General features: G+C 41.5%; 1 protein-coding gene across 1 annotated transcript in view; it reads left to right on the top strand.

Moving 5' to 3' along the window:
• LOC122555749 (serotransferrin-B-like) overlaps positions 1-24,902 on the top strand; it is a 50,294-nt gene extending 25,392 nt beyond the window's left edge. Inside the window, exons 8-17 of the mRNA XM_043701832.1 lie at positions 2,805-2,982; positions 5,614-5,750; positions 7,006-7,102; positions 10,140-10,190; positions 12,538-12,702; positions 14,369-14,531; positions 17,216-17,280; positions 18,115-18,299; positions 22,487-22,679; positions 24,647-24,902. Coding sequence (XP_043557767.1) covers positions 2,805-2,982; positions 5,614-5,750; positions 7,006-7,102; positions 10,140-10,190; positions 12,538-12,702; positions 14,369-14,531; positions 17,216-17,280; positions 18,115-18,299; positions 22,487-22,679; positions 24,647-24,681 — 1,269 coding nt within the window. The 3' untranslated portion in view covers positions 24,682-24,902. The remainder of the gene's footprint in view (positions 1-2,804; positions 2,983-5,613; positions 5,751-7,005; positions 7,103-10,139; positions 10,191-12,537; positions 12,703-14,368; positions 14,532-17,215; positions 17,281-18,114; positions 18,300-22,486; positions 22,680-24,646) is intronic.
• Positions 24,903-27,738: the final 2,836 nt, after the last annotated feature.

Genomic DNA, 27,738 nt, shown 5'->3' with positions numbered 1-27,738 from the left:
ACTCCAAGGTCTCTTTGTTCAACAACACTCCCTAGGACCTTACCATTAAGTGTATAAGTCCTGCTAAGATTTGCTTTCCCAAAATGCAGCAACTCACATTTATTCTGAATTAAACTCCATCTGCCACTTCTCAGCCCATTGGCCCATCTGGTCAAGATCCTGTTATAATCTGAGGTAACCCTGTTTGCTGTCTGCTACACCTCCAATTTTGGTGTCATCTGCAAACCTATGAACTGTATCTCTTATTCTCGCATCCAAATCATATATGTGAATGACAAAAAGTAGAGGACCCAGCACCGATCCTTGTGGCACTCCACTGGTCACAGGCCTCCAGTCTGAAAAACAACCCACCACCACCACCCTCTGTCTTCTACCTTTGAGCCAGTTCTGTATCTAATCTCCTGTCATCCATGGTTCACGAATCTTGCCTTTCCTGTCCCTTCTTTTCAAAGGGACATGCCTATCCTGCACTACCTTCAACCTATCTTTGAAAGCCTTCCAGATATCAAATGTGGGCTTTCCTTCAAATAGCTGTGTCCAATCCACATTTCCCAGCTCCTGCTTAATTTTGATATAATTAGCCTTGGCCAATTTAGTACTTGTCCCTGAGGACTTCCCTCATCTTTGTCTATGAGTATTCTAAAACCTACAGAATTGTGGTCACTATTCCCAAAGAAATCCCCCACTGCAACTTCTACCACCTGGCCTGGCTCATTCCCCAACACCAGGTCCAATATGGCTCCTTCCCTTGTTGAACTATTGACATACTGCTCTAGAAAACTTTCCTGGATGCTCCTTACAAATTCTGCCTCATCCAGACCTCTGACACTCAGTGTATCCCAGTCAATGTTGGGAAAATTAAAATCTCCCATCACCATCACCCTGTTGCCTCTATATTTTTCCATAATCTGTTTACCTATTTGTTCTTCAACCTCATGCTCACCATTAGGAGGCCTGAAATACAGCCTAACCAATGTAACTGCACCCTTCTTATTTCTCAGCTCCACCCATAATGCCTCACTGCCCAAATCCTCCATACTTTCCTTCTTTAGCACAGCTGTGATATCATCCCTGACCAGCAATGCAACTTCTCCCTGTCCTGCCTGAAGCATCTATGTCCTGGAACATTTAGTTGCCAATCATGCCCTTCCTTCAACCAAGTTTTTGTGACCGCAATAACGTCATACTTCCAGGCACCAGTCCAAGCCCTAAGTTCATCTGCCTTACCCACTATACTCCTTGCATTAAAGTATATGCACTTCAGGCCACCAGTTCATCTGCTCTCTGCCTACTCTTCCCCTTGGTAATGCTAACTTCATGATCCTTACAGTCTCCAGTTTCCACCTCACTGTCTAGTAGTCTTCCCTTCTGGTTCCCAGCCCCCTGCCACATTAGTTTAAAACCTTCCCAACAGCAGTAGCAAAAACTCCCCCAAGGACATTAGTTCCAGTCTGGTTCAGGTGTAGATCGCCCAATTTGTAATGGTCTCACCTTCCCCAGAACCGGTCGCCATTTCCCACAAATCTGAACCCCTCCCTCCTACACTATCCCTCATGCACGTGTTCATCCTGCCTATTCTTTCATTTCTACGCTGGCTAGCACGTGGCACTGGTAGCAATCCCGAGATCACTACCTTTGAGGTCCTCCTCTGTAACTTCTCTCCTAGCTCCCTGAATTCTGCTTTTAGGACCTCATCTCATTTTTCACTTATATCATTGGTGCCTATATGCACCACGACAGCAAGACCAAGACAGCAGCTAAACTCAACTGACTAATCTAAACCAAGGCTAGCTATGTAGCTAGCTAGCCACTCCTCTTTGATTATACGTTTTTAAAGACTTGAAAGCCTTCTACCGGAGGCATTATCTGTTAGATGTAAACAAAATGAGCCCCAATAAACCATCCAAACCCAGTCTAGTTAGAGCCTGGCCAACTACTCCCTCTCCAGAAAAAAACTTAAGAGCCATGGTAACTTTGAGAAAGGACCAGCTTTGTCACAGTGGCTTGCCATAGCTATGTGACCCTGACCCCTGATGAAGGGCTTTTGCCTGAAACATCGATTTTCCTGCTCCTCGGATGCTGCCTGAACCTGCTGTGCTTTTCCAGCACCACTCTAATCTAGACTCTAACATAATTTGTTTACACTATTGACTGGGGCCAGCTGGCAAGAACTAGTGAGAGGAGGAGAGGTTCTGGGATTGAGAGACCCGTGAGGGCAAGGTTAATGGGGGTATGATTTTGAGTGGTGGGGGCATTCTCTAGTGGACAGAATAGTACCCAGTTGTCATCCCTCTTGCCTTCCATCAGCTGTTGGGCTACCTTTAGGACCTTGATAGGTCCAGGGTTGGATGGGGTCCAAGTTAAATGTTGTGACATTGACAGAGGACCAATTTCAAATTTGAGATTACACTCTTCACAAAGCAGATATGAGTTTTATTCATGAAGAGTCCATCCCTGGGATCTGTATCCAACAGTTCTCTCTGCACTTGCTGGCTTACTTTTGGTCATTTCCAGCATTTTCTGTTTCTGTTGTTCAGATGTTCAGCTTTTAAGTTTTAATCTTTTGCTTTTGAGTAGAGGATCTTTGTGCGCAGATTAGAGAACTCTTGGCTCTGAATGTTAGATTTGATCACCAAAAGTGAGTCAAAACATCATTACCTGCTTTTAAATGTTCTTGCAATATTATTGCATTGAAAATGTGGCCAAGATGAATTGTATCTGCATGAATTAAAAAAAAATAAATCATGCTTGCATTTTAAGAGACTTTATATATGGACTGCTGATTTTTTCCATGTGTTTTCAAGGAATTATTTGCGTCATCAAGTAAAAACTCTTTCAAACTCTTTGACTCAACAAAATATGGACAAAAGAACTTGATGTTCAAAGATTCAACAGAGAACCTCATACAGCTCCCAAATGGGATGGACTCTTTGCTATATCTCGGCAGTGAATATGCAAATGCTATACGGACTCTTCAAAATGGTAAGTGTTTGATGCAGATTAATATTAAACAGTGATTTCCTAGTACATGTGCCAGGATGTGGCTGCTGACTTCTTCTGCAAGTCAAGGGATTGGGGCAAGGTCCCATAATGTGATGAGGATGTCCATGCTTGAGATTTTGGGCAAGACTGTTGCACAGGGACCTCCTCAGGGCCATGAATGTAACTGTCTATCAGCATACACACACACACGTGCATGTACAATCAGATGGTGTGCATGAACTTGATTGTCTTTCAGACAACAAAAAGCAAATTAGGTTTAGGTTTAGATTTTTTTTATCTGGGACCTTCATTAGCAATTGCTATCAAACTGTATTTTTTGAACTGCGATCAAGCTTGGTTTAAGTACGGTGAAGAGAGCTCCAAGTATAGTTCCACAGCTGATGCCTCGGATCATGGAGAAAGCATTGTCTTCTGAAAGCAATATCACAACTGTAGCCCTGTGCATTACCTCCAACATCCATTGTTATATCACCATCAATGTGGTTGTGTGATTTTTAATCTTATCAGTGTAGTAGGTAGTGGTGGTGCAAAGGATGCCTGAATTTCTGTGGCAACATACCTGCATGTTGCAGTATAGAGCTATGGTAGTATGGTAGATCCAATGATCTTTCAATCACACAAACAACCAGGGATCTTTCCCTCTCTTAGTGCCTGCCATAGACATGTCTTGGAGGGATTTGTAGGTTTATATTCAGTCTGTTTAGCTACAGTACAGATATGATGCTTTGTGTAGCCTTCAAGTTCAGGGATGATACTTAAACCCAGAGCTTCTGGTTCAGAGGAAGAATGTCATGCACCATTATATCAGTGGCAGAAAAGTGACCATCAATAATTCTGGAGCTCAGCCCTATTAAGGTGAGTGGTGCGAACACTACAAAACATTTTGAATTGCATTTTTTAAAAAAAAACATATATAGGTACTTATTATGTTCCACATCACCTGATTTTTCCTGAGCCCGTCTATGTCTTATTGTTTTTGATGAAGACAAAATTGGGAAAGCAACGCTCTGCTCAATCCCAACAAGGATCCTTGGTGAGGAATCTATTAAGAAGACCTCAGTTGATTTTTCATCTGCCTGGTCCTGGGGCGTTCTTTACACTGAAATCTGCTATCCACAATAATAATGTTTTGTGCAATAGTGAATAAATAACTTAAGGCTTGACGTGATAAATGGAGAAGGGGTGGTGATGTTAGGGCTATGGTTCTTAAAGCTGTACCTCATTGGGATTTGTTGTGACTTAGGCCTATGTCCGCTATAACTTCACCAGTGAAGACTAATACCCATGATTAGTCAACAAATATTGTTGTAATTCTATCTTCTTATTGCTAGGTTGGTACTTGTTGAGGTCCCTGTTTTAGACCGTGAACCAGAGTGAGAGACAGAGATAGTAAATGGCCTTCATTTGTCCTGAAGCAACAGCATTGAGTGGAAATGGCTTGCTTATACCATACCATAACAGACAGCTCAGGAACCGGTTCACCAAACATCTCAGCCAGGCCCACAGGGGCCGACCACACCTCCCAGTCACCACCCATTTTAATTCCCCCTCCCACTCCCTTTCCAACATGTCCATCCTTGGCCTCCTCCATTGCTACAGTGAACCACACTGCATATTGGAGGAACAATGCCTCATCTTCTGACTGGGCAGCCTCCAGCCCAGTGGACTCAACATTGAGTTCTCCAATTTCAAATAGCCTCCCTTCTCATCCCCCCGACTCCATTCCCAGCTCCTCCCCCTCCCTTCCACTCATCGTCACCAACTGGACTCATTCTTCCCACCAACACCCTGCCCCTGCCACCCCCTTTATCTGCAGCTCCCCCCAAACCCACCCCCAGTCCTGAAGAAGGGTTACACCCTCGACTTCTCCACCTCCTGATGCTGCCTGGCTTGCTGTGTTCTTCCAGCCTCCTGCTTGTCTAGCTCAGTAACATGATCAACATTTTCAAGACACAGCTCTCAATACATTAAAAGATTTAACCTTTATAGGATGCAGTTATCTGTCTAATATTTACAGGTTGCAGTTAGCAGTTCATTGAAAAGTACTTGAAACTGACCCATTTGATAGGTACTTGAGAATTATCTGGTTGGTTAAGTGGTTCAAACCAAATGTAAGCACTCTCTGGTTACCTCCTGCTGTGCGCTTAAGGGCTTTTACTATGTTAAATGTCACACCCAGCTGCTCTCTTTAGTTCCCTTTTTATCACTATTGTTGCCACAGGAATGTTTGATTCTGATCTAATTAATTCTCCCCTTTGATTCTTTCCTATCCTTTGGGTTTCTGCTGAACCCCACAATACTGGAGGAGCTCATCGGACTTTGGAATTGTGAAATGTTCATAATGTTCATAAAGCTGCAATGTGAAATATAGACTCTTTTGCCCTGTATTCCTAGTTCCACAGTGACTTTACCCAATGCAGCGACTGCCAGACAATGATATTCCCAATTCCTTCATTGTATTATCGAATGCTGGAGATCCTAGTTTGTCAGTTTGTGCGCGTTATTAACAAATCATTTTGACAAGGACTCATAGATTGAACACCTGTTGCGGTCTTTCAATTATAATTTGCTAAAGGATTATAACAACCAATTCAAACACTTGTATTGCAGAAAGTGAGAGTCACTCGAATCCTTCAGAGATACACTGGTGTACCATTGGAGACCTTGAACAACAGAAGTGTAACACCTGGGGGGCAGTAAAATGTGTAATGGGCCTCAGTGCTGAAGACTGCATCAAAAAGATTATGGTAAATGACAGCAATGCTATACCCAATTTGTCTTAGGGAACTGATTGAATGTTCTGTTTGTAAAATTAACATTCTTCCATCATTTTGACCCTGAGTTTCAGTCCAACCCAAGTGAGTTAAATTTCATTTTGATTGCTAGAAGCTTAACTGAACCAGGTATATTACCAGCATGGCTAATGGAACAGGGCAGTAACTGGCTACTCTGTGACAACAACAGACTAAACTCTCGGGTCCTCAAAGTCTTGCCACCATTTATAGCTCAGACAAAAAGGTGATGGAACACTGAATGGGTCTTGTCACAATATGGGTCAAGGAATTCAATGCCATTCAAAATAAGCAGCTTATTTGACTGAGCCTCATATCACTGGAGTCAAAAATCACCCAGCTCTGCCAGAGGGGCAGCAGTAAGTACAGTACAGAGATACCACAGAAGAACGGTGACTCTGCTGAGGTCACTTTGACAGTAATTGTCCCACCCACAATTTGTACAGCTGAGCAGAAAAGCTGGTGACGCCATTGTCTCCCAGTCACACAGCATTGTATTTTGGATGGCTACTGCTATTCCTTCATTGTCGTTGGGCCAATATCTTAGAATTCTTCACCAAACACCATCACCATAAGGACTTTAAGTGTTTCAAGGAGAAAGCCATTTTGTCAGGCGCCACTAGGAATGGACACAAAAATGCAGCCTTGGCAGCATCGCTCCATTCCAAGAATAAAGTAACATGGGATAGGTTGACTTTACCATCGTTACACTGTTCATTTCAAGATACACTTTTCCTTTTAGCTTTGTTATTCTAAGAATGATTCCAAGTTCAAATTCACTAACTGCCTCCTCCCCTCTTCAACATCCACCTTCCAAAAATTAGCAACCTCTCATTCTTGCCTTCTTACTCACAAGCAAGCCCCATCATGCAATGCCTCCAGTTCCCAAAGATTCTTGAATCGGAACTTGATAAATTATCTTTATTTGTTACACAAAGATCTTATGGATGCTGACTGTCCCTGAAGCCTCCAGTTCATCATTATTTCAGAATAGCCTCAATAGCAACAAATAGCTTAAGGAAATCTGTAAACATCTTGGCCCATTGACCACGTCATGATCCTGAGCTAGATTCATAGTGGAGAGTGGAAGATTGTAGTCTTCCCACACTGAATGATTAACTTCAAGTTTGGAGAGAAGCCTTTGGATCTGTTCTACAGAAGAGGGGAAAGAGACAGAGAGAGAGATTCTAATTAAAATTTATGATTGCAGTTTGGAGATGCTGATGCAGCAAGTCTTGATGGCGGGGAGGTCTATACTGCAGGAAAGTGCGGTCTTGTCCCAGTCATGGCAGAGTATTATAATAAAAGTAAGTGTCTTTCATACGGTTTCAAACTGTTATAATTATTATGCGATTTTGGGGTTTAAACAGCATTTGGAAAGGATCCTTGTGTCAACATGACTGGGACCTGAGCTCAATTGGTCCATCTCAAGCTAACCCACTATGGAAAATTCATTGTATTTGACAAGGAGTAAATAATCTCATGTATGTTAAGGGGCAGTGAGGGGAAAATCTGTCTGTATTGCGTGCACTGTTGAACCTGGCTCTTGGAAATGAGGTTGGTCAAATTGATCAAATGTGAATGAGGGATTATTTAGGAAACAGTGATCATTGTATCGTAAGGTTTGGGAATAAGGTGGGAAATGTCAAAGAAAAGTAAAAAAACATGAATTGGTGGACACCTGACATCAACGGGTAAGGGTGGAGCGAGGCAAGATTGACTGGAATGAGTAGTGGGTGGGCAAAAGATCTGAACAGTGGGTTACCCTCAAAGAGCGGATAGTTCAGATAAAGTCAAGGAATACTGCCTGTAACGGGACAAGTAAATCCAGAGCTCCGTGGATGGCAAAGGAGACAGAAAGTAAGAAAAAGTGAAAGAGAGTGCCTCTGACAGGCGGCAGGTAGAAAATACAATTGAGAACTAAGCGGAATACAGAAGGGAGGTGACAAAATAAATAAGAGAAACAAAGAAAAATAATGAGAAAGCTGCCTACCAGAAGGGGAATCTCAAAATCTTCCAAAGGAGAATAAATCATAGAAGAGTGGTTAAAAAGAGGTGTAGGGTCAATTAGAGACCATAAAGAGGATTTACAAATGGAGATAATGGGCATGGCTGAATTGTCAAATGAACATTCCATCACCAAAGAAGGAGATACTACCTGGGGCATGATGATAGAAGAGAAATTTCTATCACAAGAAGGGTTCCAAATTGAAAAGAAAGAAGCAATAGATAGACTGTTGGTACTTAAAGTTGACAAGGCACTGGGACTGGTGGAGAAGCATCTGAGGATATTGACAGAAGAGTGGAGATTGCAGAGACATTGGTCAAACCTGATAGTTGAAAATGTGTTGCTGGAAAAGCGCAGCAGGTCAGGCAGCATCCAAGGAGCAGGAGAATCGACATTTCGGGCATGAGCCCTTCTTCAGGAAGGGCTGAAGGAAACCTGAGCGTGCCCAGCATAGGCAGAGCTGCTAGAAGGTTGAAAATTCCAAACATCATGCCCTTGTTCAAGAAAGAATGTAAGGATAAGATCCAGGAATTGTAGACCAATGAGTGTGATTCAGTGGTGGGAAACTTCTAGAAACAACAATTTGAGAATTAGTAGGCACATGGGAAAAGATATATGATAAGGAAAAGTCCACATGAATTTCTAAAGGGGAAATAGTGTTTAGGTAACCTGCTGGAGTTTTATTTTGGAAGAGTTATCAGCAAGATTGAATGAGGGAAAAGTTATTGATGAGGTGTACATGGATTCCCAGAAGGTGTTGGGTACAGTGCCACAAAACAGGTCTATGAGGAAAGTTATAGGTCATGACATAAAAAGGGATTTATACATATATTAATGATCTAGATTTAGCAAGGGACAATTTCAAAGTTTGCAGATGACACAAAACTCTAAAGACTTGTAACCTGTGAAGAGGACAGTGTAGAACTCCAAAAGGACATTGACAAGTCGGTGCAGCGGGCAAAAAGACAGCAGATGGAATTCAATGCAGAAAAGTGTGAACTTTTGCATTCTGATACGAAGAACATTGAAAGGCAATAGAAAACAGGGCATACAATTTTAAGGAAGAGGGTGAAGGGGAGCTTGCTGGAGCAGAGGGACCTGGGTGTATACATACACAGTTGGTTGAAAGTAGCAGGACAGGTGGAGAGAACAGTAAGTAAAGCAATAAAACATCTTTGGTTTTATTAATAGTGGTATACTGTGCAACTGTATGAAGGTGATGTTGAGACAAAAATTGAAATTGCTGGAGCGACTCAGCAGGTCTGAAGTAATGTTGAATTGCACAAAACACTTGTGAAACCTCAGCTGGAGGATTGTGTACAGTCCTGGGAGAAAATGTATGAAAAATGCAAATGCACTGGAGAGTTCAGAAGTGATCTACAAGAATGGTCCCAAAGATGTAGAACTTCAATGATGAGGATAAATTGAAGAAGTTGGGATTCATCTTCTTGAAGAGAAGGAGGCTAAGAGGAGACCCAAAAGAGGTTTCCAAAAACATGACAGGGATGGATAGAGTGGCAGAAAGTGATCCTGCTCATAAAGGTGTCAGGAACCAGATGACACACATTGAAAGCGATTTGCAAAAGGAGCAAATGTGATGTGAGAAAAAAAAACTACTTGTAAGTGTGATAAGGGCAGGTTCAATAAGGTATTTGAGATGGCATTATATAATTATTTGGATAGAAATAATGTGCAAGGATATGAAGGAAAGAAACCAGAAATTGGCAGAAGGTAGTGATGCTCAGTTGAACAGCTATTACAGCCATGATGGACTGAGTGGCCTCTTTCTGCACCTGCAGAAAATCTCTGATTCTGTCATTCTATGATGCATCGGCAACTTCAGTCTTGCTTCTTGAAATGATGGCATAATGCCCAATGAGACAGCTCCAGTCTCTCCTGATAGCATAGAATATTGTATCTGAACTTAGTCAGGAAATTCCACCTCCTACAGTATCTCTTGTACTTATTATTGCATTAGGGCTGAAAGGTTTGAACAATTATGTACTTTGCAGATCATTGAGGAATTCTAACTGAAATGCCAGAGGAAACATGAAGTGTCCTATAGCCTTCTGGGGAATAGCTCAACATCTCATTTTAATGCAGCTTCTGAATACCATAAAGACATAAAACTTATATGAAAGTCCAAACGTTTATCAAAATCAATATAATTCTAGAAGTGTAATGCTCAGGGACAATTCCCTGGAGAGATTTTCCTGGATCCAGTTGGATTTCCTAGAAGCAGCCATGTGCTTTGAGGTTCTTTGCCTGCCATTTCATGGACAACAGATGCAAAGATGTGATTGGTGTTTACAATTTTCTTTCCTTTCTTCTCGCAGCTAATCTTGAGCCATGCAAATCCACAGGCATGAATGACCAAATCAAGATACGTAAGTTTTCAAACCTACACTATTCTGTCAAGTCCTACTGACTTGGTATGATCACTATTGATGGGCTCTTCACTGTCCAAATAAATACAATATCAGCTGCTTAGCTGCCAGTGAGTTCCATACATTTCTTCATGCTGTTACCTGGCAAATTCCTGGTCCAGTCCATAAGGTATAACCATAAGACTATAACGTATTGGAGCAATTTGTCCATTTAGTACACTGAGTCTGCTTGCCATTTGATCATGGCTGATTTGTTTCTCAACCCTACTTTCCTGCTTTTGTGTGTAAAACACCATTTCCCAGATTGTTATGGACCAAAAGTTCCCTACACATTAGCCCTTGTATAGTGTTGCACGAACATTGGGATTTTGTTGAGACATAAGAACTAGTAGCAAGAGTAGGAAATTCAGCCCTTAGGGCCTGCTCTGTCATTTAATACAATCATGGCTGATCTCATCTTGGCCTCACCTCCACTTTCCTGCCCACTCTCCATAACCCTTCAACTCATTACTAATTAAAAATCTGTCTCTCTCCTCCATAAAGATACTCAATGTCCCAGCATCCTCCACACTGTGGGGTAGCGAATTCCACAGATTTACAATCTTTGAGAGTAGTAATTTCTCCTCATCTCTGTTTAAAATCTCCTATCCCTTATTCTAAAACTGTGATCTCTCATTCTAGATTGCCACATGTGAGGTAACGTCTGCTCTATGTCAATACTTTGTCCATCTCATAAACAGACGTCTGGATGTTTATTAATAACATTAACTACTGACAATGTTACACAATCTCAGCCTTACACATTGTCCAGGTTCTGTGCTTATTATTGTTACTGCAACTACAGAAACAGCAGCTGAGAACCAGTAACATATGCTGGAATATCACCTTGTGGTGGTCTTAAAGATAAACTACCTGTCTGGTCTACAGCATATGCAATAATGTAACGTCTCCTCTTTTACTTTAAAGAAAGAGAGCGCTTTTCCAAGGATGTATATTGACACATTATCTCTTCATAACGAAGAAAACATTCTGGATGTATAACATGACTAGATCTATTATTTATACAGTCAGTTCAGGAGACAGAAAGGAATAGGAAGAGATGGAGGGTGTCCCTACACTAAGTAGCAGTGCCACAACCTGATTGTGCAGAAAGAAGCATCTAACTCCTTGAGTACTGCACTGAGAAAATGCACAAAAAATTCCTGGCAATTTCTACTTATTTTAAAACTCACCTGCTTTTTAGAGTTAAAATCAGGCCGAAAGTATGTTCCAATTGTTATAACAGTCCCCAGGCAAGTATCCCCAATTTGTTACGATTCTGGATGGACCATCTCCAAACGGTTCTGCTCCCAAGGGAAAAGGGGTGAAGTAGTTCCCCTTCTTAATTCAACTCCTCTCTCAGTTTGTTACAGCAGGTTAACTTATAAAGGATCCTCTTTCACAATCCAAATTTGTTTATGTTTGCTAGGGAGCCAAACTGATCAGTCTTTCTTGAGTTAAAGAAAAGGTGAGATTAGTAGCTATTAAACACAATAAAATAAAATAAAATCAGTCTCTAGGTTCTGTGAACGATAGATGGTGGACTGTTGTGACCACTGAGTTGGACGATGATGGTAATGCTGACACTAGCCATGGAGCAGTTGATTAGCTGACAAGCTTCTGTTCTCTTGCCTTCTTGAGAGCAGCTTCACTGACTTGCCTGGCCTCCATTATTCAGAGTGAGAAAGAGTCCTTCATTACCCATGACACCAAAGTGTCTCAAGCTGTGACCTTACTGTAGGTCACTGTGGCATATCAACCCACTAACACACACAGACTAGTTGATGTAATTATTTTATTTTCAAGCCTTTTGTTTATATACTCCTGGAAAGGTAAGTACAAAGATGTCTGCACTTTGGGACACAGTACACAGGAGGTATCTTTCTGCTGTCAGGGATGGTGAGCTGTTCATTACTACAGTGACCACAGGAATTCACAGTCCAGTTTGTTTTAAATTGCATCTCTTCCCTTTGAAGGATAGCTGTTTGAAGTTCCTTTGGCACCTTCAGGTACAACATTCCAAGATTCCTCTCAAGACTAAGTGTGATTCACATAGGGTTTTGCCAAATAGCCACTACATTTACATCTGCAGCGATAGAGTTATGCTCATGATGAAATATTTGAGTGGAGTTTAAGCTGCCCCGTTGTTAACTTTTAGTTTCAGAACCCATTCGAACATAGCATCTGTGCTTGAACAATCTAAAACCAAGCCTATCCCTAGCTGCCTTACTGTCCTGAATACTGCTCTGCTCTAAATATGTATCCTCTTTTCCACTGAGAATATTACATTGTTTGTATTCTTTCACAGCCTCTTACTTTGCTGTGGCGGTTGTAAAGAATACTAGCCTGAACTGGGAGACACTGAAGGGGAAAAAGTCCTGTCACACAGCTGTTGGCCGGACTGCTGGCTGGAACATTCCGATGGGATACCTGATTTCAGAGAGGAAAATCAACGCTTGCGATGTTTTTAATTGTAAGTGTGATTCCTCATGTTTAAAAGCTAATAAATTTTCATGTTAAAGAGTAAAGTTAAAAGTAAACAGTTCTCTCTCCATGCAAATGGATGGCTCTGCCTCATGTGTTAGAAAAGGGCTCCAAGGTTTTGACCAGGTGACAATAAATGGATGGAAGCTTTAGGGAGCCAGGAGGAGAGTATTTTCGCCTCTGGCCTGGTCTTGTAGCCATTGTTTTTATTGGTGAGTCCAGCTATGTTTCTGGTCAAACCCAAGATTTTGATAGTGGGGGACTCAGTTATGGTAATGCAATTTGGATCACAAAGGATAGTGTCTAGATTGTCTCTTATTGGATGGTCATAGCCTGGAATTTGTGTGGCATTAATTGCTGCAGACTTGTGTGGCAAGTTACTTGCCACTTGTCAGCCTAAGCCTGGATGTTGTCCAGATCTTGTTACATTTAGACACGGGTTGCTTCAGCATCTGAGGAGTCACAAATGGTGCTGAGCATTTGTACAACCATCGGCGATCTTCCCCACTTCTAACTTAATGGTGGAGGGAAGTCAGTGATGGAGCAGCTGAAGATGGCTGGGCATAGGACACTACTCTGAGGAATTCCTGTAGAGATGTTCTGGAGCAGAGATGACTGACCTTTAACAACCACAACTATCCTTCTTGGTGCCAAGTATGACTACAATTAGCAGAGAGTTTTCTCCCATACCCATGATTCCAGTTTTACTAGTGCTCCTTGATAGCACACTCAGTCTAATGTGGCCTCAATGTCCAGGGCTGCCAGTCACACTCTGAAATTCAGCTCTTTTGTCTATTGTTGAACCAAGGCTGTAATGAAGTCAGGAGCTGAGTGGCCCTGGTGGAACCCAAACTGGGAGTCACTGAGCAGGTTATTGCTGAGCAGGTGCTGCTTGATAGCACTGGGTTGACCCCTGCCATCACTTTACTGATGATCGAGAGGAGACTAATGGGGCAGTAATTGGCCGGGGTGGATTTGTCCTGCTTTTTATGTACAGGACACACCTGGGCAATTTGCTACATTGCCAGATAGCTGCCAGTATTGTTGCTCTGCTGGGAGAGTTTGGCTAGGGGAGCAAAATGTTCTGCAGCACAACTCTTCAGTTTTTGCCCGGATGTTGTCACGGCCCATATCCTTTGCAGTATCCAATGCCTCCAACCATTTCTTAACATCACGTGAGTGAATCGAATCAAGGAAGTGTTGAATTGTCCACCTTCATTCATGACTGGATGTGGCATGACTCCAGAATTTAGATCTATTCCATTGGTTGTGAGATCACTTAGCTCTTCTTTTTCAGCTATGCCCGTTGCTGCTCCTGGCATGCCCTCCTGCATACTCCATTGAATCAAGGTTGATCCCTTGCTTGTAGGTAATGGTTGGGTGCGGAATATGCTGGACCATGAGGTTTGCAGATTCTGCTTAAGTACAATTCCCTGAGTAGGAGATCAATGGGAATGTTCATCAGGATCTAACATGACAATCTGATTGGTTTATAGTGGCAGTGATTGGCGTGGGCTATTGTTTTGTGCTGCAGCGCAATTGCGTGATATTACAGATCAATAATCAATGTTATAAACATTGACACATTTAGTGTCACAGGCCAAAAAAGAATTTAGAGATGAAGTTAACTCCTAATTAAATCTTTTTGAATTAAGCAACATATTTCAGTCAGAGCTGTGCCCCTGGAGCGAATGCTGCCCTGCACCCAAATCTGTGCTCTCTGTGTATTGGAAATGAAAGTCAAAATTCAACGGCACCAACAGACAAATGTGTGGCCAACAGCAATGAGAGGTACTACAGCTACAGCGGCGCCTTCAGGTAAGGAAACAAATCACATGTATACAGGTGCTTTTGTAACCCTCCAAAGAGCTTTCCAGCTGTGTTGTTTGAAGTGTGGTCATTGTGTTATTGCAGCCAATCTGTACTCAGTACTGTCCCACCAATAGCAATGAGATATGGACAGAATTAGCTGTTTCTGAGATTGACTGTGGAATAAATCTTGGCTGAGATGCCATAGCAAACTCTGCTTTTCTTCAAGAATGGGACTATAAGAGCAGGAGAAGGTCACTTAGCCCTGTGACACTATTCTGCCATACACTGAGATTTTGTCTCATCGATGACTAAATTTCAAAACCCTGCCATTGTTGCCCTATTTCCTTTTTCTGTTGAAAAGGCATCAACTTGAAAAGTTAAATGTTTCTGTCTCCACAGATGTTGCCTGACCTGCTCATTCTATTCGAAATTGAGATTTCACAACAACTGCAGTTTTCTTTAAACCTCAGTTATAGAAGTCCCTCAATCCTGGTTTAAAAATGATCGTTTGATCCAACATTAACTTGTACACCAGAAGATACCGTACATACTCGAGTAATAGTCAATTTTTTTGACTACTTTTTAAGGTTAAATTTACAGAGTCGACGATTACATGAATACTACTTTTGAGTGGCTGAAATTTATGCCTGTCAAAATTCATACCATATCATATCATTAGCAGAAGCCCAACTGATCACTAAATGAATGAAGGGAAAAAAGAATGATTGATGGTAATACTGAAAACCCAGAGCGGAACTCAACAGCCAGTGGACTGGAAGACCGGGAGTGGCGTGGAATGACTGGCAGACTGAAAGATTGGAGTGGGACGTGATCGCAGCACACTGACTCAAATGTTGATCTGGTAGCTGCGAAGAACTAGAGTTGACTTTTACGTGAGATATATGGAAAATTCCAGATTATTTGGCCAAAAATAGGGGTCGACCTTTACATGAGATGGACTATTACTCGAGTATATACTGTAAATGTTTTGAACAGAGTCCAATACCACACTTTTAGTGAGAGCTTTGTTTCAGTTAATGGCATTCCATAAAATCACACCCATTTTATCTACATCAAAGGGTTCAGAGATGTTATTATGCACCATATTGAACTCAGGCCTCCTGGCTCAGAGATAAGGTTATTACCACTGTGCTGCTAGAGGTCGCCACCCACCCCATCACACCAAGTATTTTCACATATTCAGAAGTGCTGTTATACACCCCATCACGAAATCACCCACGGTATATTTTAAACTACTCACCACCACCTGTTCTTCAGTTAGTTTGTTTACTTGCAAAGCCTATTAAGGACAATGCAGACCATTGAGGGTGAGGGAGATGTAGGGAGCAGGGCTAAATCAAGATGGAGTTGGAAGGGGACATGCCCCCTGAGCTGCCCACCTCTCCCTAAAGGCATCGAGTGTATCAGTGGACACTGCATGCTCCCTCTCCAACTTCACCCAACACGAACATAGCTGCTGAAGAGGGGCAGTCAACTGCTATGAACCCCATGGATTATTAACTCCCCACATTAGCTGCAATCAATTAGCCCTTAATTAATATGCTTGATCCCCAATTCCATTAGGGTCTCAAACATTTTTTCCAAATCACATGAAGTGATATCGCATTAAATATCATTTGTGGAAGAGAGTACAAAACCACAACCCCTCTTTGCATTGATTATTTATGCTTGCAGAGAAAGTGAGGACTGCAGATGCTGTACATCGGAATCAAAAAGTATGGTGCTGGAAACGCACAGCTGGTCAGGCAGCATCCAAGGCCCAGGAGAGTCAATGTTTTGAGCATAAGCTCTTCACCCCATTCCAGATGAAGAACTTATGCTCGTGATGTCGACTCTCCTGCTCCTTGGATGCTGCCTGACCAGTTGTGCTTCTCCAGCACCACACGTTTTGACTCATTTACGCCTGCCATTACTGGGAATAAGAAGAGTCCTTGATTGAATGTCATCTTTGAACAACAACACCTCTGACAGTGCTGAACTCCTTTGGGACTGAAGCAACAACCTGGTTTTTGTGCCCAGACTTCCAGAACTCACAACCTTCAACTCAGCGATATGGGTGCAAAAGGATGACTTGTTAGTTATTAATTTGGAGTGAGCTGCCAAATACTATGGTGGAACAAAGACAAAAGCAGATCATAGTGGATGCATAGGCAGTAGAACTTTAGCACACAGCTGAATGCTGGCTTGGTGAAAAAGCTTAGTACAATGTAGAGGGAAAGCAATCTGATAGATAAGTGCCTGCTGCTGGAAAACGTGGATGTGATTAAGGTTATTGATAGGACTCAACTTGGACATAATATTTAGCAGGATCAAACTGCCTGCTGCCATTACAGAGAGGAATTTTAACCAAGCTTTCTGCTGAGGAAACTGATGGGATCGGGTGCAATGTAAGTTTGCCAAACCAAACAGTGTTGTTCTCCATTGAAGCCAACATGGAACATTGGATGAGTATATGTGTTTCTTACCTGGTGAGCTAGGGTAAACTTGCCCACTCACTGTCTAATTATATTTTATGAAGGGCCACACAGGTGGGATACCAGAGGGCTGCATTGTATGAATTGGAGTCAGCCTGTATTAAAGAGGAAGAGTGAAAATTGGGGAAGGGAAGCATTGAATGCAGTCTCCTTGAAATTCTGATATCTGAATAAGTTCATCCCAATCTCCTCCAGGTGCCTTGTGGAAGTAGGTGATGTTGCATTTGTTAAACATACCACGGTGTCGGAGAACACTGACGGTACGTAATATTCTTGGAAACTTTTCATTGTTCGTGAGTGAGTGAGTGAGTGAATTAAATGGATCTCACACATGCTCGTGGCTTAAGGTGTCATAACAGATTTCACCTGCAGCATGAATGCCTGACAGAGTTTAATCAAACAATTGTGGTTTGGAGACTGAGAGACAGAGAAATTGAAAGGCTGAAAGTGAATACATGCCAAGGCTAACAATTAATATGAAAGAAAATAATTGGGGCATTTAGAAGTATTCAAAAGGTAAAAGAATCATTATAGGGTATCATCCTTCCTGAATAAATGAGGGAGATTAGTTATGAAGAACAAAGACATAAAGGAGACAAAACATTTCTACAATTTTAATAGTGGCAAGAATGCAGGAGGATAGCAAACAATCATTGATAGTTCACTGTATAAAATTATTGGCTCTGAAATAATGAACAGAAATAAGTTAGATAAGTAACTGGCTAGCACGTACCCTTGATGGCAGAAGGAAGTTAGAGATGTGATGACTTGTACCTTCACCCTTGGATCATTTGATCAGGATTCAGTGCCCAGGAACACCATGCAGATAATGAAGGGTACAGCTCCCTCCTGTAATTCAGTGAGGATTTAGAACTGCATGCCCAACTAACAACATCAATATTTTATTCAGTTGTGTTTATCAGATTTAATAATATTTCCTGGAAGAATGGGCCAATTAGATAGGAAATTGGAATGCGGTATATGTAAGACATTTGCATTTCCCCAAAATCTTTGAAATCTCTCACAAAGGGCTTGATAGGAAAATTCAGGAGATGGTGTTAGTGGGTAACTATTGGAATTCTTTTCACTTGTAGGTAATGGAAAGCTTAACTGGAATCAGAATCTGAAATCTTCAGATTATCACCTCTTGTGCAAAGATGGTACTACAGCCCCAATTGATCAGTTTATGAACTGCCATTTGGCTGATGCCCCATCACATGCTGTTATGACCCGATCAGATAAGAGAGCAAAAGTTCTCCAACTGTTGAAGAATGAGCAGGTGAGTATTTTATTGGTCAGTTTTAGGAAATGCTGATGGGATTTTGAGAAAAACAACAGACATAAAAACAGACTGGAAAGCTTCAATGGTTGCATAAAAAAGAAATGTTTGATTAAAATTAACGTGGCTTCATTACAATTAGAGTCAGGAGAATTTATAATGGGAAACAGAGAAATGGCAGAGAAGTTAAATGGTTGCTTTATGTCTGTTTTCACCAAGAATAACACAAGAAAGCTCCAGAATTAGAAATCAAAGTGGCTAGGGTGAATGGGGTGTTGATGGAAATTAGTGTTTGTAAGAAGTGGTGAAATGAATAGGGCTGAATGTAGATACTATCCCTGGATCTGATGGTCTTCATCCCAGAGTGTTGAAAGAGGTAGCTGTAGAGTTAGTCAATGGATTAGTGATTACCTTCCTAAAGTCTATAGGTACGGAATGATTTCAGTGAATTGGAATGGAACATATGTTCTGCACCCCAAGCTATTTAAGAATGGAACAAGAGTGAAAGCAGAGAACTACAGATAAATACACACTTGGAAGATAATGATCTAACTGGAGATAGGAGGTGTGGATTTGTGAATGGGAAATTGTGTTTGACTAGCTTGTTTGAACATGTTGCTAACAAAATTGATAAAGAAGAGATGGTGGTTGTGGCATACTTAGACTTTCAGAAGGCTTTTGATAAAGTTCCCCACAGAAGTCTAGATAGAGAAATTAAAGATAAATTTGGAGTTGCCATAATCCCAAAGGAACATAGGCCACCTTTCTCATTGGAGAGAGAAGTGATTGCTGGTGGTTTAATCCAAGCTTCATCACAATAGAAAAATTAAAGCATACAGTAAAGGAGATAATGTTTTGGCATAGGTTAATGACTGGTGAACAGACAGAAAACAGGACAGGAACAAATGGGACATTCTCAAATTAACAAGTTGTGATTTGTGAGATGGTGTAAATACCCATAACACAAATGTGATTTGCAGTTGGGAACTGAACGTAATATTTCCCAATTTGCTGATGCTACAAAGTGGTGTGATGAAAATATTAAGCAACTTCAGGAGGATTTGGACAGACTTAATGAATGGTTAAGGTCATGGCAGATGGAATATAATGTGGAAACATCTGAAGTTATCCATTTTGGTTAGTGAAACCAATATGCAGAATATTTATTAGATGGCAAGAGACTGGAAAGTGTAGATCTACAAAAGAATGCAGGCATCCTTGTCAATAAGTCACTAAAGGCTAACGGGCAGGTACAGCAAGCGATCAGGAAGACTAATGGAATGTTAGTCTTTATTGCAAGAGGATTTGAATACAGGAGTAGAGAAGTTTTGCTTCAATCATTGTAGAGGTTGGTTAAACTGCATGTACAGTACTGTATGGAGTTTTGGTCTCCTTTTCTCAGAAAAGACTCTTTACATAGTGGGGAGAGCAATAAAAGGTTTATCGGACTTATTCCCAAGATGGCAGGACTGGTCTATGAAGAGGTAAAAACAATGACTGCAGATGCCGAAAACCAGATTCTGGATCAGTGGTGCTGGAAGAGCACAGCAATTCAGGTAGCATCCGACGAGCAGCAAAAAAAAAAAATCGACGTTTCGGGCAAAAGCCCTTCATCAGGAATAAAGGCAGAGAGCCTGAAGCGTGGAGAGATAAGCTAGAGGAGGGTGGGGGTGGGGAGAAAGTAGCATAGAGTACAGTAGGTGAGTGGGGGAGGAGAAGAGCTTCAGGGCAGAGGAAATGACCTGGGAGTTGCAGTGGGCAAACTAGGCCCCTATTCACTAGAGTATCGATGAATGACAGATCTTATTGAAATGTAAGAAGTACTGAAAGGAACAGTCAGGGTACATGCAGGTAAGATATTTCCCCTGGTTAAAGCATCTAGAACTCTAATAACTGCACAAAATGTCACCAAATCACCTTTGTTTACTGGTAAACATACCTTGGCCCATTCAGAGCCACCACCCCACCAAAAACTGAGGTGGTTCAAAATCTCCTGGCTATATATATTTTTCTTTCTTTGTAGTGCTTATTTCTCCCCAGCAGCCATATCATGTGCATGTAGGTGTAGGACATAGTGAAGAAACATCATGTGCTGAAAGCTTCATTTTTATTTCACTACCAGGTAGAAAAAAAAACACTTGAGTGGCCAGTGGCAAGCAATGCCCTTCTCATCACAGGAGCAATGCCTATGTGAAAACATACATGAAGGGGAGGATAGGCATTAAGTCAAAAAAGTTAAATTGAAGGGGGAAATAAGGCACCCACAGTCCCAACCTGTCCCTAAATACCTCTAGGGCGTTAGTGGACACCACATGCTCCTTCTCCAGGGAGGCCCAGATGTAACCACAGAAGAGGGGCAGGTAGTCAGCCGTAACGACCTCCTCTACAGCCTGCTACCTTTCCTATTTTATTTTGTTTAACAGTATAGTTTACAAACTAACATTAACAGCCATATACAGAGAAACAGCAATTTACAAGGAAGAGGAGCAGTAAAAGCCAGATCCCAAACCAACAAACAGAGTCCCTTCTGGTACAGAGTTCATTACCATAAACAGTTCTTTTCCAAGTGTAGAGTCCATTCCCAGGAGTGGAGTCCACTCTAGTATACAAAGTGTATGGTAAGAAATGAAGTCCATTTCAAACTGCAGAGTCCACTGTCAAAAACAGAGTCCACAACCAAGGGCAAAGTCCACTCCTGAAGGCATCAAGTGTACACAGGTGCTCAGTCTCCCTAGAGTCCCAGACCACCCATAGAGAACTAGGCCCATTTACAGAAACACAGTACATTGTAAAGGTGTAGTTAACTCACAGGGGTTTAGTCTACTCCCAAACTCCAGGATGCAGTATCTCCCAACACACACATGTTCAGTCTTTACAAATGCCTAATCCACCAAAGAGCCAGGCCTACCCATAGAAACAGCTAAACTGGAAAGGTGCATTTTCTCACAGGGGCTCAGTCCAAACACCAAGAAAGTAAAAACACATTCCAAAGAAAGAAAACCAGAGTACAAGAGCTAAACCCTGCCAAAAAAGTGAAAAGACTAACACACAGGCTGTCACCAGTCAGTGAAACAACAGTTCCCCAATGAGAACAAACTTACACCTGAAACACATTGACTGTGGAAATCAACCAGTTTAGAAATTAGTCCTCAATTAAAAAAAATGCCAGTTGACAAATTGGCTGTGTAGATCATCCAGTTCAGGAATCAGGTTTCCCCCAAAAAACACAGAGCAACATACACTGGCTGTGGCAGGGAACTCTAACCTCCTGGTTGTATTTTCTTTTCCCTTTAGACCAACATTTCATCACTGAGGCACCCATTTATTTAGTTGTGCACTGTAAACTGGCTATGACCAGCCAGCTCAGAGTCAGTCCCCTACCTCCTGGTTATATCAGTCAGCTGGGGCTTTCCTGATTATCCCAGGTTAACAACCCCAATCAAGGACATTATAGTCAACAGGATCCAGCTGGTCCAATCACTACAAGAACAAAGCAGCATAATTTAAACATAAGGGAGACATTAATTATGTCCCATGTGAGGAGAAATATTATCGCTCAGAGGATTGTAAACCAATGGAATTCTCTACAAAGAGGGCTTAGTCTTTGCGTATGTTTAAGGTGGAGGTTGATAAATTTCTGCTAAGCAATGAAGTACAGTTTTATGGGGAATGGAGTGATTAAAAGACATCAAATGATTCATTGAATGTGACTCCTGTCCCATAGAAGTGTGGTCACTTCTGAACAAATATTTTATTTCAAGGTGGATGATAAATGTTGTCAGAAATAGCCACACACCATGAAAGATTAAGAAGAAACCACCAGCCTTGTTGGTTTTCCCATTTTACAAGAGAGATTTATTAAAGACAGAGAGGTGTTGCTGACAGATCAAAAAAAATTCAGGCTGAGATGCTCTAAGTGTATCAGTGTGTATTAGTCATAAGTCAATGTCAGCATTGTTATTGAAAAAATTGGAGCTATTTAAAACTGAGATTGATAAATTTTTAATTCACAGCAGTGAAATGATTTGGAGTACAGACAGATTGAGGTACAGATCTGCTATGATATGGTTTTAAGGTGCAGCAAGCTTGAAGAGCTAAACAATGTTTTCCTAGTGGCAGATTCACATTCCAGACAATTGCAATGTGTTTACGGTCACCATCATTAACAGGTTTGCTTCAAATTCTAGTTGAAACATGGTCGTGGTGGATCTGAGGAAAACAACTTCTCCATGTTTGATTCAACAAAGTTTTCTGGGAAGGATCTCCTATTTAAAGACTCCACTCAATGCCTCATTGAAGTCCCAGATGGTGATTACAAAACGTACCTGGGTGACAGTTACATCAGTATAATGGAAGGACTCCAGTCCTGTGAACCCCTTGGTAATTATTATTGAGTTATAGACTTCACTAAACATGGCTTCTTTACTTCAGAATGTTGGACTTTTACTGGGAATGTAAAGCACGGATGAATGGGTTCAGAATAAATTTTTTCAGGCGATGCTATACTATGGGAGAATTAATAAGGAAGCTTGCCTGCACTATTTAATGTAGGCTGCTTTCCATCAATCTTTGAGCTGAACTGGAATAGCAACAGAAGTAAGATCACAGTTGAACATTTCTGTTTGTGATGTGGTTCATTCAATTGTCAGTGGCCCAATCTATATTCATGGATATTGAGGGTAAGGGGCCCACTTACTTAGATCCCAGGATCTTTGGAGCTTCATTTAATGCAGCCTTTCATATTTAAAAAAACACACAACACCAGGTTATAGTCCAACAGGTTTATTTGGAAGCACTAGCTTTTGTAGCGCTGTTCCTTTATCCTTCCTAGATAAAGGAACAGCACTCCGAAAGCTAGTGCTTCCAAATAAACCTGTTGATTTATAACCTGGCATTGTGTGGTTTTTACTTTGTCCAGCCCAGTCCAACACCCGCACCTCCGCTCATGCCTTTCAGAGCATTATAGATCTGAATAGCTGAGATCTGGAAATGTAGGATAGTTCAGTCATCTGACATCGTTGGATATTGGAGTTCAGCCAGGCATCGCAGTCTTCAGCAGAAAGACCACACATTGTAAAGGTGTACAAATTCTATGTTGATTTTGATGAGGTTACTAGATATTTTTCTGTCAGAACTCGAATTACTGCTCCAGTTGTGAAGTTTCCAAACTTGTCCTTTTTGTGCAGTTATCACATTATTCTCTAGTCTCCTGAACCAGAATCTGGCTCTTGCCTCATTGAGTTGACGTTGGCCAACATCTCTTGTGTTCAAAGCCCAGTCTTGATTGTGCTTCCAAAAGAGAAAATGCTGGAAAATCTCAGCAGGTCTGGCAGCATCTGTAAGGAGAGAAAAGAGCTGGTGTTTCGAATCTAACTGACCCTTTGTCAAAGGGCTTTGACAAAGGGTCAGTTAGACTTGAAACGTCAGCTCTTTTCTCTCCTTACAGATGCTGCCAGACCTCCTGAGACTTTCCAGCACTTTCTCTTTTGGTTTTTACTTGATTGTGCTTTCTTGGCTGCTCCAACCTTTCAGCTTTGCAGATGTGGACAACATGTTAGCTGTAGTGATGCTCAACAAATTCCCAAAGAAAGAAAGTTATGATTGCAACACAGATCTTCCTTGATTGAAAACAGTTTTTAATAACATAACCTCTATAACTCTATTGGATAAAACATACAAAAAATGGGACTAGTTTAAATTGTGAAAACTGGACAGCATGGAAAAGTTGGGCTGAAGGGCCTGTTTTCATGCTATCGACCTCTATATCTGTAATTTACCAGTTCATTAATCATCCATGGGGGAAAATAAGGAGGAAATTGGATTATGCGTTACTTTAAACCTTAATGCCAGAAGTGTCCAAATCTGCCCTGTACTAATGGGGTGAATTACAGGGTCACAGACTCAAGCTCATTCGTAATGGCTTAGATCTCAGTAAAAGCATGTTCTATTTACAAAATAGCATCAGAGGTTGTGATTCAGTTGGTTGGGAAATCATAAAATGTTGACTGCTGATTTTTGAACTGTTGCTCGAATTCTGGGGCTGAGTGGTGTTGGAACAATGCAAAATTGTGATTTCAAACCAGGCAATACTTAACCCAGACAGTCTTGGTGGACAATGTACTTACTGGGTTGGGATGGTATCAAAGATATATTTTGTGACTAACTTATGCTAGAAAGGTGACACTGGGTGTTTGAAATGTAATTGCTATGTTTCTCACTCATAATCTCCTTCACCTATAAGAACACAAGAGAAACTACATAAACATAAGCGCTCCATTGCTACAGGGGGCATTTACAGTGAGGACCTTTACAGCAACATTCTAAGCATCTGTTCTTCCCTATTTCAGAGCTTCTGGAAGCTTGTTCCTTTAAAACCTGCTGAAGCCCATAGTGATGACTTTGGGAGGACTTTCCAACGATGACCAGGAATTTCTTCATTCTTTCCATTGATGCCTGTCCAACTGCAATGATGTTCATGTAATGCTTGCTTGAATAGTCTTCTGTATGTAACAGATTTGCTATAGATAATGATGAGCTACGCTGCTATTGAAAACATAGTTGATTCTAACCCTATAACACAAAATAAAATATCCATGGTAATAATTCAGACTTTCTCGGCTATTTTTATACAGCAACTTTACTTTGACTTGATCATTAATTCACCAATGATACATTTATTTCATTTTTACATAATTCCTTCCAGTTAGATTTCTTACTCCTGCCAACTCACAACTCCAAGAGGTTAGGGCAATTGCATTTCTTATTTTAGTTTGCTTCTTATTTTGAGTAATCCATCACCAAGCACTACGTTCTAAGTCCTGATTACTCTTTTCCAAGTCATTGGGAGAATGGCAGAAACTTGCTCTCCTTAGAGGAGGGAAGATTATGGGGAGATTTAATCGAGATATTCAAATGAAAAGGTGTCTACACAGAGATAAATAGGTAAAATAGCAGCACTTCCATTTGATGGAAGGGTCTGGAAATAGAGAGCATTAATTTAAGGTCTAATAGTGACACAAAGAAGATTTATTTCATGCAGTGAATTGTTACAATCTGGAAAGGATGAGTTGTGAGTTGAATGAAGGCAAATTCAGTAAGGGTTTTCAGACAGGAGTAGATAAGTGCTTGAAAAGAAAACAATAAAAAGGCTACAGGGAAAAGGTGGGTGAGTGAACCTGCTGTTGCAGAGTGGGTGCAGAGTCAACAAGGCAAATGATCTTCTGAGCTCTAATCATTCCATGAAAACAAGACCCTCCCTGCTCTTGCCTCATGTAGCTTACTGACCTACCAGAGGGTGAATGCTAACTCTTCCGCCTTTCTTCGAAAAATAACTCAACTGGCTAAGGAAAATGAAAGACAGATTAGAATTGATAGAATGGAAGGTCATAGCAAGCAAAGACAGAGATGGAGAAACTAGGAGAATGGAATAGAATCCTTACTGGGGGTGCAGGTGTAGAGATTAGCCAACATAGCTGTCGGGATTGGTGGGCTGATTGAGAAACCCAGCCGGTTAGCAGAATCTGTGGAGGGAAACACAGTTCATGTCTGAATCTATTGACTTTTAGAGCTGACTCTGTTTACTCTGCACAGTTGCTGCCAGACCCTCTGAGTTTCTCCAGAACTTTCTGTTTTCTTCAGTATTCATGTATTTTGATTTTATTTTGGCCTGTAGTGTGTATTTGGTAATAACCTTCTCAGAAATCCAGACAGAGGGGTCAAGGAAAGGAAGAGTTGGACATGGGGAGTAAGAAAATACCTTAATTGAGATTTTAGGCACTGCAACCCAGATCCTAGCCACTCATAACCTGAACAAAATTCTCATTTCACCGTTGCTTCATTTGACAATTACCCTAAATCTATGCCCTCTGGTTCTTAGACCTTTCACCAATGGGAAATTTCTCCTATACACTCTGTCCAGACCCCTCTCAATTTTACATTTCACCAACAAGCCTTTAGTCCTTCTGTTTCCCAGGAAGAACAGTTCCAACTGCTGAAGAAAACTTTATTTCCTCATCCACTTTGGTGGATCCTTTGCTTTCTTTAATGCCCTCACATTAACAGCACCAATACAATTGCCATCCTTGCACTTCTAAAGGTGAGTCTTTTTTTGTTTTAGAATCCGTACAGTGTGCAAACAAGCCCATCAGCCCAACAAGTCCACATGACCCTCTGAAGACTAACCCACCCAGACCCATTTCCCCCTACCCTATATTTACCCCGACTGATACACCTAACTTACCCATCCCTAAATATAATGAGCAATTTAACATGGCCAATTCACAAAACCTGCACATCTTTGGAATGTGGGAGGAAACCCACACAGACACAGGGTTGGGGGAATATGCAAACTCCACACAGACAGTCGCCAAAGGCTGAAATTGAACTCAGACCCTGGTGCTGTGAGGCAGCAGTACTAACCATTGAGCCACCATGCGACTCCACTAAATTAGGTAACTGGAAAGACTTATATGAGAGATGATTGTCCATAATGCAAAAAATTGAGGGTTTTAGACAAAGGGCAACCAAACATTTACACGTGACGATGCAAGAAGCTGAAGCCTTGGAAATATTGCACATTAATTCAGCTCAGGAAGTAAGGGGTGGTAACGTTGGAGCTCCTGGCACTGAGGTAGATCCCTTCTGAATTGACCATAAAATCTTAGATTGGTTGGACAGCAAAAGAAGGCCATTCAGTCTGCAGTGTCCATGGCAGCCCTCTGTAAGTGCCCCTCAAATAGTCTTATTCACCCAACTTTTTCTCTGAGCCCTGCAACGTTTTTATCTTCAGACGTTAATGTAGCACCCTTTTGAAAGGCGTGATTGAGTCTGCCTCCTCCACACTCTCAGACAGTGAATTCAAAATCCTAAAGTCACTTGTTGTTCAAAAGGTGATTACTTCTGTCATCTTTGTTGCATACGAAAATATGATTAGGAACAAACTAGGTCATTCAACCCTCGATTCTGGATTAGTGGTGCTGGAAGAGCACAGCAGTTCAGACAACATCCAAGGAGCAGCGAAATCGACATTTCGGGCAAAAGCCCTTCATCAGGAATAAAGGCAGAGCCTGAAGCGTGGAGAGATAAGCTAGAGGCGAAAATATGATTAGGAACAAACTAGGTCATTCAACCCTCGATTCTGGATTAGTGGTGCTGGAAGAGCACAGCAGTTCAGACAACATCCAAGGAGCAGCGAAATCGACATTTCGGGCAAAAGCCCTTCATCAGGAATAAAGGCAGAGCCTGAAGCGTGGAGAGATAAGCTAGAGGGGGGTGGGGGTGGGGAGAAAGTAGCATAGAGTACAATAGGTGAGTGGGGGAAGGGATGAAGGCGATAGGTCAGGGAGGAGAGGGTGGAGTGGATAGGTGGAAAAGGAGATAGGCAGGTAGGACAAGTCTGGACAAGTCATGGGGACAGTGCTGAGCTGGAAGTTTGGAACTA

The sequence above is a fragment of the Chiloscyllium plagiosum genome, chromosome 13 (assembly GCF_004010195.1).
Source record: "Chiloscyllium plagiosum isolate BGI_BamShark_2017 chromosome 13, ASM401019v2, whole genome shotgun sequence".
Taxonomy (NCBI): Eukaryota; Metazoa; Chordata; class Chondrichthyes; order Orectolobiformes; family Hemiscylliidae; genus Chiloscyllium; species Chiloscyllium plagiosum.
This window is presented reverse-complemented; position numbering and strand designations above follow the sequence as displayed.